The following is a 16,129-nucleotide window of genomic DNA, read 5'->3' as shown; positions in this document are numbered from 1 at the left end:
TTTTCACCAAAGTTACCAGGAAATAACACGATTTGCGTCATAACAGGCATCTGCAAAGACGCAAGAAATGACGTGACTCGCGTCACAACAAACGCCAACTCCAAAAATATTTGCGCCAAGGATGACCCAATAAATTAAAGCATTTTGCGTCATCGTGAGCCTAATTTGCCCGTGAAAATTAAAAAAAAGACCAAAGTTGCAACTAGCTGGAACCCCAGGTAAGAAAAAAAAATTACAAAATTTCTCCTAAAACATAATTTCTTCTGTTAAGTGTGATCAGTCCACGGGTCATTACTTCTGGGATATTACTCCTCCCCAACAGGAAGTGCAAGAGGATTCACCCAGCAGAGCTGCATATAGCTCCTCCCCTCTACGTCACTCCCAGTCATTCTCTTGCACCCAACGACTAGATAGGATGTGTGAGAGGACTATGGTGATTATACTTAGTTTTATATCTTCAATCAAGAGTTTGTTATTTTAAAATAGCACCGGAGTGTGTTATTATCTCTCTGGCAGAGTTTGAAGAAGAATCTACCAGAGTTTTTGTTATGATTTTAGCCGGAGTAGTTAAGATCATATTGCTGTTTCTCGGCCATCTGAGGAGAGGTAAACTTCAGATCAGGGGACAGCGGGCAGATGAATCTGCATAGAGGTATGTAGCAGCTTTTATTTTCTGACAATGGAATTGATGAGAAAATCCTGCCATACCGATATAATGTCATGTATGTATACTTTACACTTCAGTATTCTGGGGAATGGTACTTCACTAGAATTACACTGTAAGAAATACATAAAGCTGTTTAATAACTAGAGATTATGTTTAACGTTTTTTGCTGGAATGTAAAATCGTTTTCATTTACTGAGGTACTGAGTGAATAAATGTTTGGGCACTATTTTTCCACTTGGCAGTTGCTTAATCTGTTTTCTGACAGTTTCTGTTCTCCCTCACTGCTGTGTGTGAGGGGGAGGGGCCGTTTTTTGGCGCTTTTACTACACATCAAATATTTCAGTCAGCAACTCATTGTATTCCCTGCATGATCCGGTTCATCTCTACAGAGCTCAGGGGTCTTCAAAACTTATTTTGAGGGAGGTAATTTCTCTCAGCAGAGCTGTGAGAATTATAGTTTGACTGAGATAAAAAACGTTTATTCTGTAATTTGTTTCCTGCTTTCAGAATTTGTTATCTTTGCTAATGGGATTAAACCTTTGCTAAAGTTGTGTTATTTACAAGGATTGAGGCTATAACTGTTTCAATTTATTAATTTTCAACTGTCATAGATCTTCTGTGCTTCTTAAAGGCACAGTACGTTTTAATATTCTAATTGAATTGTATTTCCAAGTTACAAGTTTATTTGCTAGTGTGTTAAACATGTCTGATTCAGAGGATGATACCTGTGTCATTTGTTGCAATGCCAAAGTGGAGCCCAATAGAAATTTATGTACTAACTGTATTGATGCTACTTTAAATAAAAGTCAATCTGTACAAATTGAACAAATTTCACCAAACAACGAGGGGAGAGTTATGCCGACTAACTCGCCTCACGTGTCAGTACCTACATCTCCCGCTCAGAGGGAGGTGCGTGATATTGTAGCGCCGAGTACATCTGGGCGGCCATTACAAATCACATTACAGGATATGGCTACTGTTATGACTGAGGTTTTGGCTAAATTACCAGAGCTAAGAGGTAAGCGTGATCACTCTGGGGTGAGAACAGAGTGCGCTGATAATATTAGGGCCATGTCAGACACTGCGTCACAGGTGGCAGAACATGAGGACGGAGAGCTTCATTCTGTGGGTGACGGTTCTGATCCAAACAGACTGGATTCAGATATTTCAAATTTTAAATTTAAACTGGAAAACCTCCGTGTATTACTAGGGGAGGTGTTAGCGGCTCTGAATGATTGTAACAGTTGCAATACCAGAGAAAATGTGTAGGTTGGATAAATATTTTGCGGTACCGACGAGTACTGAGGTTTTTCCTATACCTAAGGAGTGGGATAGACCCGGTGTGCCGTTCTCACCCCCTCCGATATTTAGAAAAATGTTTCCAATAGACGCCACCACAAGGGACTTATGGCAAACGGTCCCTAAGGTGGAGGGAGCAGTTTCTACCTTAGCTAAGCGTACCACTATCCCGGTGGAGGATAGCTGTGCTTTTTCAGATCCAATGGATAAAAAATTAGAGGGTTACCTTAAGAAAATGTTTGTTCAACAAGGTTTTATATTGCAACCCCTTGCATGCATTGCGCCGATCACGGCTGCAGCGGCATTCTGGATTGAGTCTCTGGAAGAGAACATTGGTTCAGCTACTCTGGACGACATTACGGACAGGCTTAGAGTCCTTAAACTAGCTAATTCATTCATTTCGGAGGCCGTAGTACATCTTACTAAACTTACGGCGAAGAATTCAGGATTCGCCATTCAGGCACGCAGGGCGCTGTGGCTAAAATCCTGGTCAGCTGATGTTACTTCTAAGTCTAAATTGCTTAATATACCTTTCAAAGGGCAGACCTTATTCGGGCCCGGGTTGAAAGAGATTATCGCTGACATTACAGGAGGTAAAGGCCATGCCCTGCCTCAGGACAAAGCCAAAGCCAAGACTAGACAGTCTAATTTTCGTTCCTTTCGTAATTTCAAAGCAGGAGCAGCATCAACTTCCTCTGCACCAAAACAGGAAGGAGCTGTTGCTCGCTACAGACAAGGCTGGAAACCTAACCAGTCCTGGAACAAGGGCAAGCAGACTAGGAAACCTGCTGCTGCCCCTAAAACAGCATGAATTGAGGGCCCCCGATCCGGGATCGGATCTAGTGGGGGGCAGACTTTCTCTCTTCGCCCAGGCTTGGGCAAGAGATGTTCAGGATCCCTGGGCGCTAGAGATAATATCTCAGGGATACCTTCTGGACTTCAAATACTCTCCTCCAAGAGAGAGATTTAATCTGTCAAGATTGTCAACAATCCAGACAAAGAAAGAGGCGTTTCTACGCTGCGTACAAGAGCTCTTGTTAATGGGAGTAATCCATCCAGTTCCACGATCGGAACAGGGGTTTTACTCAAATCTGTTTGTGGTTCCCAAAAAAGAGGGAACTTTCAGACCAATCCTGGACTTAAAGATCCTAAACAAATTCCTAAGAGTTCCATCGTTCAAGATGGAGACTATTCGGACAATTTTACCTATGATCCAAGAGGGTCAGTACATGACCACTGTAGATTTAAAAGATGCTTACCTTCACATACCGATTCACAAAGATCATTATCGGTACCTAAGGTTTGCCTTCCTAGACAGGCATTACCAGTTTGTGGCTCTTCCATTCGGATTGGCTACAGCTCCAAGAATCTTCACAAAGGTTCTGGGTGCTCTTCTGGCGGTACTAAGACCGCGGGGAATCTCGGTAGCTCCATACCTAGACGACATTCTGATACAAGCTTCAAGCTTTCAAACTGCAAAGTCTCATACAGAGTTAGTGCTGGCATTTCTAAGGTCACATGGATGGAAGGTGAACGAAAAGAAAAGTTCACTCGTTCCACTCACAAGAGTTCCCTTCCTGGGGACTCTTATAGATTCTGTAGAAATGAAGATTTACCTGACAGAGGACAGGTTAACAAGACTTCAAAGTGCTTGCCGCACCCTTCATTCCATTCAACACCCGTCAGTGGCTCAATGCATGGAGGTAATCGGCTTAATGGTAGCGGCAATGGACATAGTACCCTTTGCACGCTTACACCTCAGACCACTGCAACTGTGCATGCTAAGTCAGTGGAATGGGGATTACTCAGACTTATCCCCTTCTCTGAATCTGGATCAAGAGACCAGAAATTCTCTTCTATGGTGGCTTTCTCGGCCACATCTGTCCAGGGGGATGCCATTCAGCAGACCAGACTGGACAATTGTAACAGACGCCAGCCTTCTAGGTTGGGGTGCCGTCTGGAATTCTCTGAAGGCTCAGGGACAATGGAGTCAGGAGGAGAGTCTCCTGCCAATAAACATTCTGGAATTGAGAGCAGTTCTCAATGCCCTCCTGGCTTGGCCCCAGTTGACAACTCGGGGGTTCATCAGGTTTCAGTCAGACAACATCACGACTGTAGCTTACATCAACCATCAGGGAGGGACAAGAAGCTCCCTAGCTATGATGGAAGTATCAAAGATAATTCGCTGGGCAGAGTCTCACTCTTGCCACCTGTCAGCAATCCACATCCCGGGAGTGGAGAACTGGGAGGCGGATTTCTTAAGTCGTCAGACTTTTCATCCGGGGGAGTGGGAACTTCATCCGGAGGTCTTTGCCCAAATACTTCGACGTTGGGGCAAACCAGAGATCTCATGGCGTCTCGACTGAACGCCAAGCTTCCTCGTTACGGGTCCAGATCCAGGGATCCAGGAGCAGTCCTGATAGATGCTCTGACAGCACCTTGGGACTTCAGGATGGCTTACGTGTTTCCACCCTTCCCGTTACTTCCTCGATTGATTGCCAGAATCAAACAAGAGAGAGCATCAGTGATTCTAATAGCACCTGCGTGGCCACGCAGGACTTGGTATGCAGACCTGGTGGACTTGTCATCCTGTCCACCTTGGTCTCTACCTCTGAAACAGGACCTTCTGATACAGGGTCCCTTCAAACATCAAAATCTAACTTCTCTGAAGCTGACTGCTTGGAAATTGAACGTTTGATTTTATCAAGACGTGGGTTTTCGGAGTCAGTTATTGATACCTTAATACAGGCTAGGAAACCTGTTACCAGAAAGATTTACCATAAGATATGGCGTAAATACCTATATTGGTGTGAATCCAAAGGTTACTCTTGGAATAAGGTTAGGATTCCTAGGATATTGTCTTTTCTACAAGAAGGTTTAGAAAAGGGTTTATCTGCTAGTTCATTAAAGGGACAGATCTCAGCTCTGTCCATTCTGTTACACAAACGTCTGTCAGAAGTTCCTGACGTCCAGGCTTTTTGTCAGGCTTTGGCCAGGATTAAGCCTGTGTTTAAAACTGTTGCTCCACCATGGAGTTTAAACCTTGTTCTTAATGTTTTACAGGGCGTTCCGTTTGAACCCCTTCATTCCATTGATATAAAGTTGTTAGCCATTAAAAATAGAACTTTCCAAGATATTTCCTCGGCTCGAAGAGTCTCTGAATTATCAGCCTTACATTGTGATTCTCCTTATTTGATTTTTCATTCGGATAAGGTAGTCCTGCGTACTAAACCTGGGTTCTTACCTAAGGTAGTTACTAACAGGAATATCAATCAAGAGATTGTTGTTCCTTCTTTATGCCCAAATCCTTCTTCAAAGAAGGAACGTCTAATGCACAACCTGGATGTAGTCCGTGCTCTAAAATTTTACTTACAGGCAACTAAGGAATTTCGACAAACGTCTTCTCTGTTTGTCATTTACTCTGGGCAGAGGAGAGGTCAAAAAGCTTCCGCTACCTCTCTTTCTTTTTGGCTTCGTAGCATAATTCGTTTAGCTTATGAGACTGCTGGACAGCATCCTCCTGAAAGAATTACAGCTCATTCTACTAGAGCTGTGGCTTCCACTTGGGCCTTCAAGAATGAGGCCTCTGAACAGATTTGCAAGGCTGCAACTTGGTCTTCGCTTCATACTTTTTCCAAATTTTACAAATTTGACACTTTTGCTTCATCGGAGGCTATTTTTGGGAGAAAGGTTCTTCAGGCAGTGGTTCCTTCTGTATAAAGAGCCTGCCTATCCCTCCCGTCATCCGTGTACTTTTGCTTTGGTATTGGTATCCCAGAAGTAATGATGACCCGTGGACTGATCACACTTAACAGAAGAAAACATAATTTATGCTTACCTGATAAATTCCTTTCTTCTGTAGTGTGATCAGTCCACGGCCCGCCCTGTTTTTAAGGCAGGTAAATATTTTTTAATTTATACTCCAGTCACCACTTCACCCTTGGCTTTTCCTTTCTCGTTGGTCCTTGGTCGAATGACTGGGAGTGACGTAGAGGGGAGGAGCTATATGCAGCTCTGCTGGGTGAATCCTCTTGCACTTCCTGTTGGGGAGGAGTAATATCCCAGAAGTAATGATGACCCGTGGACTGATCACACTACAGAAGAAAGGAATTTATCAGGTAAGCATAAATTATGTTTTTCCATGCTGAAACTGTTGGACTGCAAAGGGAAATAAACATAGACCTGACTCATGGCAAATATATGCAATAAATTAAAATTTTTAAATATAAAGTGCCAAACATAGCGGAGAGTCTTAAAAAGATATATATATATACTTACCTGAAGACACCATCCAAATATAGCAGATAGCCAAACCAGTAGTGAAACCTATCAGCAGAGGTAATGGTAGGAGTATAATGTCAATCTGTAAAGGGAGGTGGCAGATGAATCCCCATGACCGAATTTACAGAGAACCTTAGAATAGATTTCCCATAGGTGAAAACATGGCATCATTCGGCAAATACTCCCTCACATCCCTCAGACTAACACTGTACTTTGATAGGATTTGGGCTTCAAAATGCTTAGAAGCGCCTTTCACAGAAGAAATCAAGCACGACTTTCTTCACCATCCTCCAACAAAGGCAAAGTTTGTAAAACTGAGGTATGAGTGAGGTGGGAGGTGCATTTATAGGCATTTTGAGGTTTGAGAACCTTTGCCCCTCCTGGTAGCAATGTATATCCCATACGTCACTAGCTCATGGGCTCTTGCCACTTACATGAAAGAGTTGTACTGTCTGATCCATGTAAGTGCTGCACAGTATACCACTGTGTGGGTTTGTTTGCAAGATACCTCATTCAGTAAGTTTCATTTAGATTATGGGACAGCCTGCTTAAAGAGTATTCTCCCAAGTACAGGGGCTGTGTGGAAAAATTTGGTAGACCTGTTTTTTTTTTTTTTTTGGTCAATGGGGGTTATGCGTTTTATTCAAATACTACTGAACTGCATCCACAGTGAGTTTTAGGCTTAGGCAGGGGATGGGGGGGCCTACAATTTCCCCCATGGTGATGGGCGTACAATGCACTTTCAAGCCATACGAAGCTTCGTGGCAGAGGTACTTGGCTTTTATCCAACTGTGCTGTATCACTGTTTAGGAGGGGGAAAGATGTTCAACTGGAGTTTGGGAACAGACACTGGTATTACCGGAGCATGTAAAATTGTTTTGGAAACATTTCATTATGTTCATACCTTTTTATTCCTTTCAAGAATTCTTCATTTTTTACAAGGGGGTCTTGCAGCTGGTTCCCTAAAGGGTCAGATTTCAGCTTTGTCTGTCCTGTTGCATAGATAATTGGCTCAATTACCTGACATTTAATCACTGGTCTGATTCTGCATAAAGCCTGAACAAAAGATTGTCTGTCTCCTTCATGGAGTTTTTGTATTTAGTTTTAAAGGTTTTGCAACATGCACATTTTGAACCTATGCAGAAGCTGGATATCAAGTTTTTTTTTTTTTTTTTGTGGTTATTTTCTTGCTGGCTATCTCTTGGGCACGTAGCGTGTTAGCATTATCAGCACTTTCTTAGGAGTTTACTTATTTGGCTTTTCACCAGGATAAGGCTGTTTTTTTACGACATCAGGTTTTTTTTTCTCTCTAAGGTGTAGTGTCTACTGAAAATATCAATCAGGAAATAGTGGTTCCTTTGGATGTAGTTAGGGTATTCATTTATTTATTTGTGTCCTAATCCAAAGTATGCAATAACCCCTCCTGTGGGAGGAGAAGTTGTTGCATAATTTGGATTTAGTTTAAAGAGAACATTTTAATGTTCTAAAAAGTTTCGACAGTCTTCTAGTGTGTTGGAGAAACACAAGGGTCAAAAAGCCACGTCTTTGGTGGATCTTGGTCAGCTTTAACCAGAAAAAAGTCAATTACTGCTCATTCCACTTCAGTTGCTACATCTTGGGCATTCAGAAATAAGGCTTCTGTCTAACAAATTAGCAAAGCTGCAACTTCTACAGTTTATCATTTTGACATGTTTGAATCATCAGAGGCTGCTTTTGGTAGAAAGGTTCTTAGGGCTGTGGTGCCTGCCCTTCCTTTTCCCACCCATTCATTTTGTGGACTTATCAGCTTGGGTATTGGTTCTCACTACCATTAGAACGATTTTATTCTTACCGGATTCATTTTTCTTGGTAGTGAGAACCCACCTATTTAGTGCATGGGTTTTGGCAGTTGTAGTTTGCACCTCTTTGTCTTTCCCTGGCTTTAAGTACTACTGGGAGGGAAGGGGGAAAGTGGGAGGCATATCTGTAAAGCTCTGTTAGGGTGTCTTTGCCCCCTCCTGGTGGCCAGGTGATGTAATTTCCCAAGTGTAACTATTGTGGACTCACTACCAAGAAAGAAATGAATTTATCAGGTAAGAGGGAAGAAAAAAAAATATATCAAATTTATTTTGTTTTTGTTGGTGCGCATGCTGCAGTTCCTTTAGTAAATTCGGAACTACTTTCTTCAATAAGAGAACCTATATTAAGTCTTAGAGTAGTGAAATGTATTTACTGCAAATGGGAGAGTGTAAAGATCTGGGCAATAATGTGCTGTCACTTTCTACACACTTGGATATTGCCACTAGTACTATTTTTCTAGTTGTATTTTGATACCCTTAAACTATAGTGTGTCAAAATGGGAAGCCCAGCAGAGTTGGTATCTATCTGCTGGCCTACACCTGGTACAAGATGGCTTATGCATATTTACTTCTTGGTCAGTTGTCATAGCGTGCTTAGATTAGTGTGGTTTAGAGTTGTATTGGTACTTTCTCACTTTTTTTTTTATATATTTTTTTTTTTTAGCACCTATAGAGTTAAATATACAGAACATGGATCCACCCCAGACACCAGAAAAGGTACTCTAACAAGCTGAAGAGAGCACTTGGGTTAGAGTTAAAGAAGTTAAATTATAAAGTTGTTTAATATGTTATATTCTACTTGAATCATGAATGAGAAATTTTGGCTTTCATGTTCTTTAAGGGGCATCAAAATTCATAAACATTAACTAAAAAGTTCCAAAACCCCCCATAAATATTTGTATGTAAATTACATAATAATAAATCTTATTAAATATGGAAAGCATAAATCATACTTTTAAATAGTCTGGATGTGCAGAACGCATTCTTACTACAAAGTAAAAAAATACAGAGCGTAATTGGTTTTTCCATCTAAAGAGGAGGAAAGTCCATGGCTTCATAAATTTCTAGTAGGAATTAAGAACCTGGCCACCAGGAGGCGGCAAAGACACCCCAGCCAAAGGCTTAAATACCTCCCCTCACCCCCCCCCGTCATTCTTTGCCTTTCGTCACAGGAGGTGGCAGAGAGGTGCCAGAATATCGGAAGTCTCTTATGAGGGGTTCTACCCTTCGCTATGGGACATGAGTTTAAGTAGCCATTTAAGCTTCTCAACTTGAGGGCCTGGGTGAACATTAGAGTCCGTAGATGCAGGGGGAGCTTCCCTTTGCGACACCATCCCGACTCATATTAACATCTCCTTTAGCAATCTGATTTGAGTTTTGCAGATTGCTTTCTTCTCTCAAGTCCATGTCAAGAGCGCAACTACTACTTTGTCACACTTGAAGGGCAGTGTTCCTGTTCTACAGCGTAGATTCTGGTAAGAGTTTCATTTTTACATAACACAGAAGCAGTGCTACAGTGTGGCGCCTTTATCCTTAAAGAATCAAGGGGTAATATTCCTATGAGGGGATTATTGAGCAGGGGGTATGTACATAAGTTTTTATTATGTGATTGCTGCGTTATGTGTAAGGACGCGTCTCTGGCATTTTTGTGGAACTGACGGGATCTCTTCCGGGAATTTTGCAAGGTTTTGGAGTGCTTTCTCATCAGCAGGGGGCGGTCCTGCGTAGTCATCCTTGTGACTGGGTGGGCTTCACTTCCGGAATCCTCTATGGAGGATTCTGACGCGTTAAAGGGTACTCCCTCTTTGTCTTATACCTGTGTTTATTGTGAGGTTTTAGTAGACCAGCCTGTGCAACTGTGTTCCACATGCCTTGAGAAGGCTACGACTTCCAAACATAAGAGAATGTCTAGCACTACTGAGCCGTCCACCTCTGAGGGGTCTCCGTCCCATGAGGTGCATTCCCCATTGCTGTCCCCTATACCACATGCAGCGCCCCAGGGTAAGACTGTTACCCCTTTGGGGAAAATTGCTTGGCCGCCGAACTTTGCGGACTAGCTTGAAATGGCAGTCGCTAAGGTGGTCCATGCTGTGCCGCATTCTGCTAAGCGCAAGCTTAGAGCTTTTCATAGCAGCCCAACCCATGAGTTGTCTGTCGGACGCCCCAGACCGGTGGTAGGATGACGAGGCCCAATCTGACGCGTCAGAAGAGGCCCTTTTGGGGTCAGTCAGTGTCCTCTAAACTTCTGGCAGAGGAAGAACCCAGTTTTCGGTTTAAAATGGAGAACTTGCGTTTTTTGTTAAAGCAAGTGCTGGCTACCTTAGTGGTTCCGGACGCCAAACTACCAGAGGAGCCCTCCATTCCTAAGTTGGATAAGGTTTACAAGGACAGGGTGGTTCCTCCGCCATCTTGACAGGAACCGGGAAAGTCTAACATTAAGAATGAGTGGGAGCAATTCAGTGCTTTTCCCCGTCCTGGGTGCCCAGCTAGAGTTGTGGGGGACCATTCCCAAGGTGGATGGGACCATCTCTAAGCGCGCAACGATTCCTTTAGAGGATAGTTCTTAGTTCAAGCAGCCTTTGGATAAGAAGTTGGAATACGTTGCGAAGATATTTCATCACACTGGGTTTGTTTTTCAACTGGCAGCTGAGGTAGCCGCAGCTGCGTCATATTGGTGAGATACATTATTTGAGGGTGAACCCTCTTTTTTGAAGAGGTGCAGGAAAATATTAAGGTCCTAAAGGTGGCCAATTCTTTCATTCGTGATGCTAATATGCAGTTCATCCGCCTGACTGCCAAGGTCAGGTTTTTCGGTTCTAGCACACAAAGCTCTGTGGCTAAAATCTTGGTTGTCTTTGCCTTTCAAGGGCAAGATCCTGTTCGGTTCAGGTCTGGACTCTTATCATATCAACGGTTTACAGGAGGCAAGAGTGCCTTCCTTCCCCCAGGATAAGAAGACAAAGCCTAAGAGTGCTAATTTTCGTCCCTTTCGTGGGGATAAGGCGCAACATGCTCAGCCCACTGCAAAAGCGAATCAACCCAAGGGTGCCTGGAAGCTTGGAACAAGTCTAAGTCTCGGCGGGCTTATTGTGCTGCTAAGTCCACATGAAGGGGTGGCCCCCGAGTGGGGGGCAGATTGTCTCTGTTCTTGCACCCATGGGTTCTGAAAGTGGTCGACCAGGGCTACAGGATGGGGTTCAAGTCCTCTCTGCCCAGGGCAGATTCCTTCTGTCAAACTTGTCTTAAAGGCCTGAAAAGAGGCCTTTCTGGGTTGTGTGCGGGATCTATCTGCTCTAGAGATTATCGTACCAGTACCCCAGGCAAAATGGGGTCTAGGGTATTACTCAAACTTGTTCGTGGTCCCAAAGGAGGGCACGTTCTGCCTGATTCTGGACCTCAAATGTTTAAACAAGTTTCTGTCCGTTCCATTGTTCAAAATGGAAACTATCAGATCCTTCCTTCCCCCTAGTCCTAGAGGGGCAGCTAATGACCTCCTATAGACTAAGATCTAAGGATGCCTACCTTCATGTTCCGATTCACAGGGACCATTTCAGGTTCTTCAGATTTGCCTTTCTGGATCATGATTTCCAGTTTGTGGCTCTTCCCTTCGGTCTGGCGACGGCCCCTTTAGAGTCTCTACCAAGGTCCTGGGGGTCTTTCTAGCAGTGACCAGATCCCAGGGCATCGTGGTGGCACCTTATCTGGACAATATTCTGGTTCAGGCACCGTCATACCATCTGGCAGAGGTCCACACCAGGGTCTTGCTGCAGTTACTTCAATTTCTCTAAGTTGATCCTCCAACCGTGAGTTCTCTGGTTCTCAGTACCAGAGTGGAGATCTTGGGCGTGATCATAGACACTGTCCATGAAGATCTTTCTCAGACTAGTGACACTCAGATGACATCCACCTGTCTTACGCTTCAGTCTACAGCGAGACCGTCCGTAGCTCAATGCATGAAAATGGTTGGGCTCATGGTTTCCAGCATGGACATCCCATTCGCCAGGTTTCAACTTGGACCTCTTTAATGGTGCATTTTGACAGTGGAGCAGCAATCATTCCGGTCTGTCACAGCCGATACTCATGGATGCGCAGACTCGGATTTCCCTCTCCTGGTGGATCCGCCCGGATCACCTGTCCATGGAGACATCCATCCTGAGACTGTTCTGGGAGATTGTTACCACGATCGCGAGTCTGGCAGGATAGGGAGCGGTTTGGGGTGCCAGGATGGCACAGGGGAAGTGGTCTTGCTTAGTCCCTTCCAATAAATATTCTGGAGCTTTGAGTAATCTACAATGCTCTGGAGGAGTGGCCTCATCTGAGAGACCCCCAGACAGAGCTAATAGACACATTGGAGATGCCTTGGGCGTTCGGTCTAGTATACATATTCCCTCAGTTACCGCTTCTTGCTCGTGTAGTGGCGCTTATAAAGCAGGAGAGTCCTCCATTCTGATTGCTCCTTCGCTGCCAAGGACGTGGTTCGGATCTGGTTGGGATGTCATACTCTGCCATGGAGGTTACCTTGTTGCAGGGATCTGCTGGAACAGGGTCATTTTCAACATCAAAATCTCGATTCTCTGAGGCTGACTGCATGGAGATTGGACGCTTAGTCTTGGCAAAAAGGGGGTTTTGAGGAAAATGTCTGACTCTGGTTCAGGCAAGAAAGCCGGTCACTCGTCGCCTCTATCATAAAGTGTGGATGACTTGTCCTGGTGTGACTCATGGCTGCCCTTGACACAGGGTGAGGGTATCCAGGATTTTTTTTTTTTTTTGTTCCCCCCCCCCCCCCAAGGATTGGAGAAGGGTCTCGCTGCTAGTACCCTAAAGGGGCAAATTTCAGCTTTATATTCTGTTACAAAGGTGACTCGCTGATCTCCCCGACATACAGTCCTTTGTTCAGGCTCTCTCGATCAGGCCGGTCTTTAAGCAGTCTGCTCCCCCTTGGAGCTTAAACTTGGTACTTAAGGTCTTGCAGAAGGTTCCATTTGAACCTATGCATTCTCTTGACATAAAAATTCTATCATGGAAGGTTCTCTTTCTGTTTGCCATTGCATCGGCACGCAGAGTTTGAGCTGGCGGCCTAAGGTGGTGGCCACAACATCAATCAGGAGATAGTCGTTCCTTTATGTCCTAATCCTTCTAAAGAGAGGTTACTTCATAATCTGGACGTGGTTTGTGCCTCAAAATTTTATCTTCAGGCCACAAAGGATTTCAGACAATCTAACAAATTGTTGTGTATTCAGGGAAGCGCAGGGGTCAGGGCTTCTGCTACTTTGTCTTTGACTGAGGAGCCTGATACGCTTGGCCTATGAGACGGCGGGTCATTAGACTCCTCAGAGGATTACGGCTCATTCCACTAGAGCGGTAGCTTCATCTTGGGCCTTCAAGAATGAGGCTTCTATGGAGCAGATTTGCAAGGCAGCTACCTGGTCTTCCTTGCATACCTTCACTAAGTTTTACAAATTTTACATTTTTGCTTCTGCAGAAGCAGTTTTTGGGAGAGAGGTTCTACAGGCTGTGGTGCCCTCAGATTAAGGGTCTGCCTTTTACCCTCCCGGTTTCATTCAGTGTCCTCTAGAGCTTGGGTATATGTTCCCACTAGTAATGAATGAAGCAATGGACTCTCCTCCCCTTTAGATGGAAAACATAAATTATGCTTACCTGATGATTTTATTTCCATCAAGGGGAGTAGTCCACTGCCCCCACCCGTATCTCCGATGGGTGGACGTAAATTGTGTATTCTATTCTGGCACCATTTATACCCTAATATTTCTTCTAATGTTCCTTCATTCCTCAGCAGAATGACTGGGGGATGAGGGGAGTGGTGAAGGCATTTAAGCCTTTGGCTGGGGTGTCTTTGCCTCCTCCTGGTGGCCAGGTTCTGTATTCCCACTAGAAATGAATGAAGCTGTGGACTCTCCTCCCCTCGATGGAAATAAAATTCAGGTAAGCATAATTTTGTTTTTATAGTAAAATGGGCTTAACATGGGCATGAAGGAAATTCTCACAAATCCAAGCGTAATTATCTAAACCTTTCCATCCTACAGATATCTGTTCTCTCAACTAAAAGGTGGCAAGCTTTTATCAAATTACTCAAAACACTAATTACTCTGAAAGGAAAACCTATGCCTAATTTTTTTGCAATCTTATCACTTCTCTTGTGATAGACAATGGCCTAATGAATACTTAACCACCTTACACAGCCTGGACATGTTTTATTTTACTAGGGGATAGTAGATGTATTGAGTTATATTAACAGTGTGTGCGTGCAACTAGCCCCACCCACCTATAAACTTTAGTCTACTGCTACAAGCTGAAGATGAATTTAACCCATGCAGGTTTGCGCCTCAAACTTATTTGAGAAGAGCTTGAGTACCATTTATTCTGTGTATTTCTTTGCAAGGGGTTTGATGTAGGATGAATTTATTGGATTTGTATTCACTTTCTCTTGTAAGGTGTATCCAGTCCATGGATCATCCATTACTTATGGGATATTCTCCTTCCCAACAGGAAGTTGCAAGAGGACACCCACAGCAGAGCTGCTATATAGCTCCTCCCCTAACTGCCATATCCAGTCATTCTCTTGCAACTCTCAACATAGATGGAGGTAGTAAGAGGAAAGTGGTGAAATAGTTAGTTTTTGTCTTCAATCAAAAGTTTATTATTTTTAAATGGTACCGGAGTTGTACTATTTTATCTCGGGCAGTATTTAGAAGAAGAATCTGCCTGCGTTTTCTATGATCTTAGCAGAAGTAACTAAGATCCACTGCTGTTCTCGCATATGCCTGAGGAGTGAGGTAACTTCAGAGGGAGAATGGCGTGCAGGGTATCCTGCAATTAGGTATGTGCAGTTAAGTTTTTCTAGGGATGGAATTGCTAGAAAATGCTGCTGATACCGGATTAATGTAAGTTGATCAATAAATATAGTGATTTAATAGCGACTAGTGTCAGGCTTACTGTTAGAGATATATACTCTTATAAATGTGCAATATAAAGAGTTTGCTGGCATGTTTAATCGTTTTTATATATGCTTTGGTGATAACTTATTGGGGCCTAGTTTTTTCCACATGGCTGGCTTGATTTTTGTCTAGAAACTGTTTCCTGAGGCTTTCCACTGTTTTAGTATGAGTGGGAGGGGCCTATTTTAGCGCTTTTTTTTGCGCAGTTAAAATTACAAACTGTGACATTCGGCTTCCCTCAGCAGTCCCCTGCATGCTATAGGACATCTCTGAAGGGCTCTAAAGGCTTCAAAAGTAGTTTATTGAGGAAGGTAGGGCCACAGCTGAGCTGTGGCAGTTGTTGTGACTGTTAAAAAAAAGCGAATCAAATGTTTTTTTAATCAGTTTTTTGCTTTAAGGGGTTAATCATCCATTTGCAAGTGGGTGCAATGCTCTGCTAACCTATTACATACGCTGTAAAAACTTTGTTTAAGTTGCTGCCTTTTTTCACTGTTTTTCAAATTTTTTCAAAATTTGTTTCTCTTAAAGGCACAGTACCATTTCTTATATTTGCTTGTTATCTTGATTTAAAGTGTTTTCCAAGCTTGCTAGTCTCATTGCTAGTCTGTATAAACATGTCTGACATAGAGGAAACTCCTTGTTCATTATGTTTAAAAGCCATGGTGGAACACCATATGAGAATGTGTACTAAATGTATTGATTTCACTTTAAACAATAAAGATCAGCTTTTATCTTTAAAAAATTTATCACCAGAGGATTCTGACCAGGGGGAAGTTATGCCGACTAACTCTCTCCCCACGTGTCAAACCCTTTGACTCCCACTCAAGGGACTCACGATCAAGGACGCCCATAGCGATTAATTTACAAGACATGGCGGCAGTCATGGATAATACACTGTCAGCGGTATTAGCCAGACTACCTGAATTTAGAGGAAAGCGTGATAGCTCTGGTGTTAGGCATAATACAGAGCATACAGACACTTTAAGAGCCATGTCTGATACTGCCTCACAATATGCAGATGCTGAGGAAGGAGAGCTTCAGTCTCTGGGTGATATCTCTGACTCAGGGAAACCTGATTCTGATATTTC

General features: G+C 43.4%; 1 protein-coding gene across 2 annotated transcripts in view; it reads left to right on the top strand.

The window, feature by feature from the left end:
• The window catches only part of CAPRIN2 (caprin family member 2), a 211,670-nt gene that overhangs the window by 82,915 nt on the left and 112,626 nt on the right, over nucleotides 1-16,129 (top strand). For both annotated transcript variants that reach the window (XM_053718796.1, XM_053718795.1), the window contains exon 13: nucleotides 8,750-8,802. In XM_053718796.1, the coding sequence (XP_053574771.1) occupies nucleotides 8,750-8,802 (53 nt within the window). The remainder of the gene's footprint in view (nucleotides 1-8,749; nucleotides 8,803-16,129) is intronic.

The sequence above is a fragment of the Bombina bombina genome, chromosome 6, assembly GCF_027579735.1.
Source record: "Bombina bombina isolate aBomBom1 chromosome 6, aBomBom1.pri, whole genome shotgun sequence".
NCBI lineage: Eukaryota > Metazoa > Chordata > Amphibia > Anura > Bombinatoridae > Bombina > Bombina bombina.
This window is presented reverse-complemented; position numbering and strand designations above follow the sequence as displayed.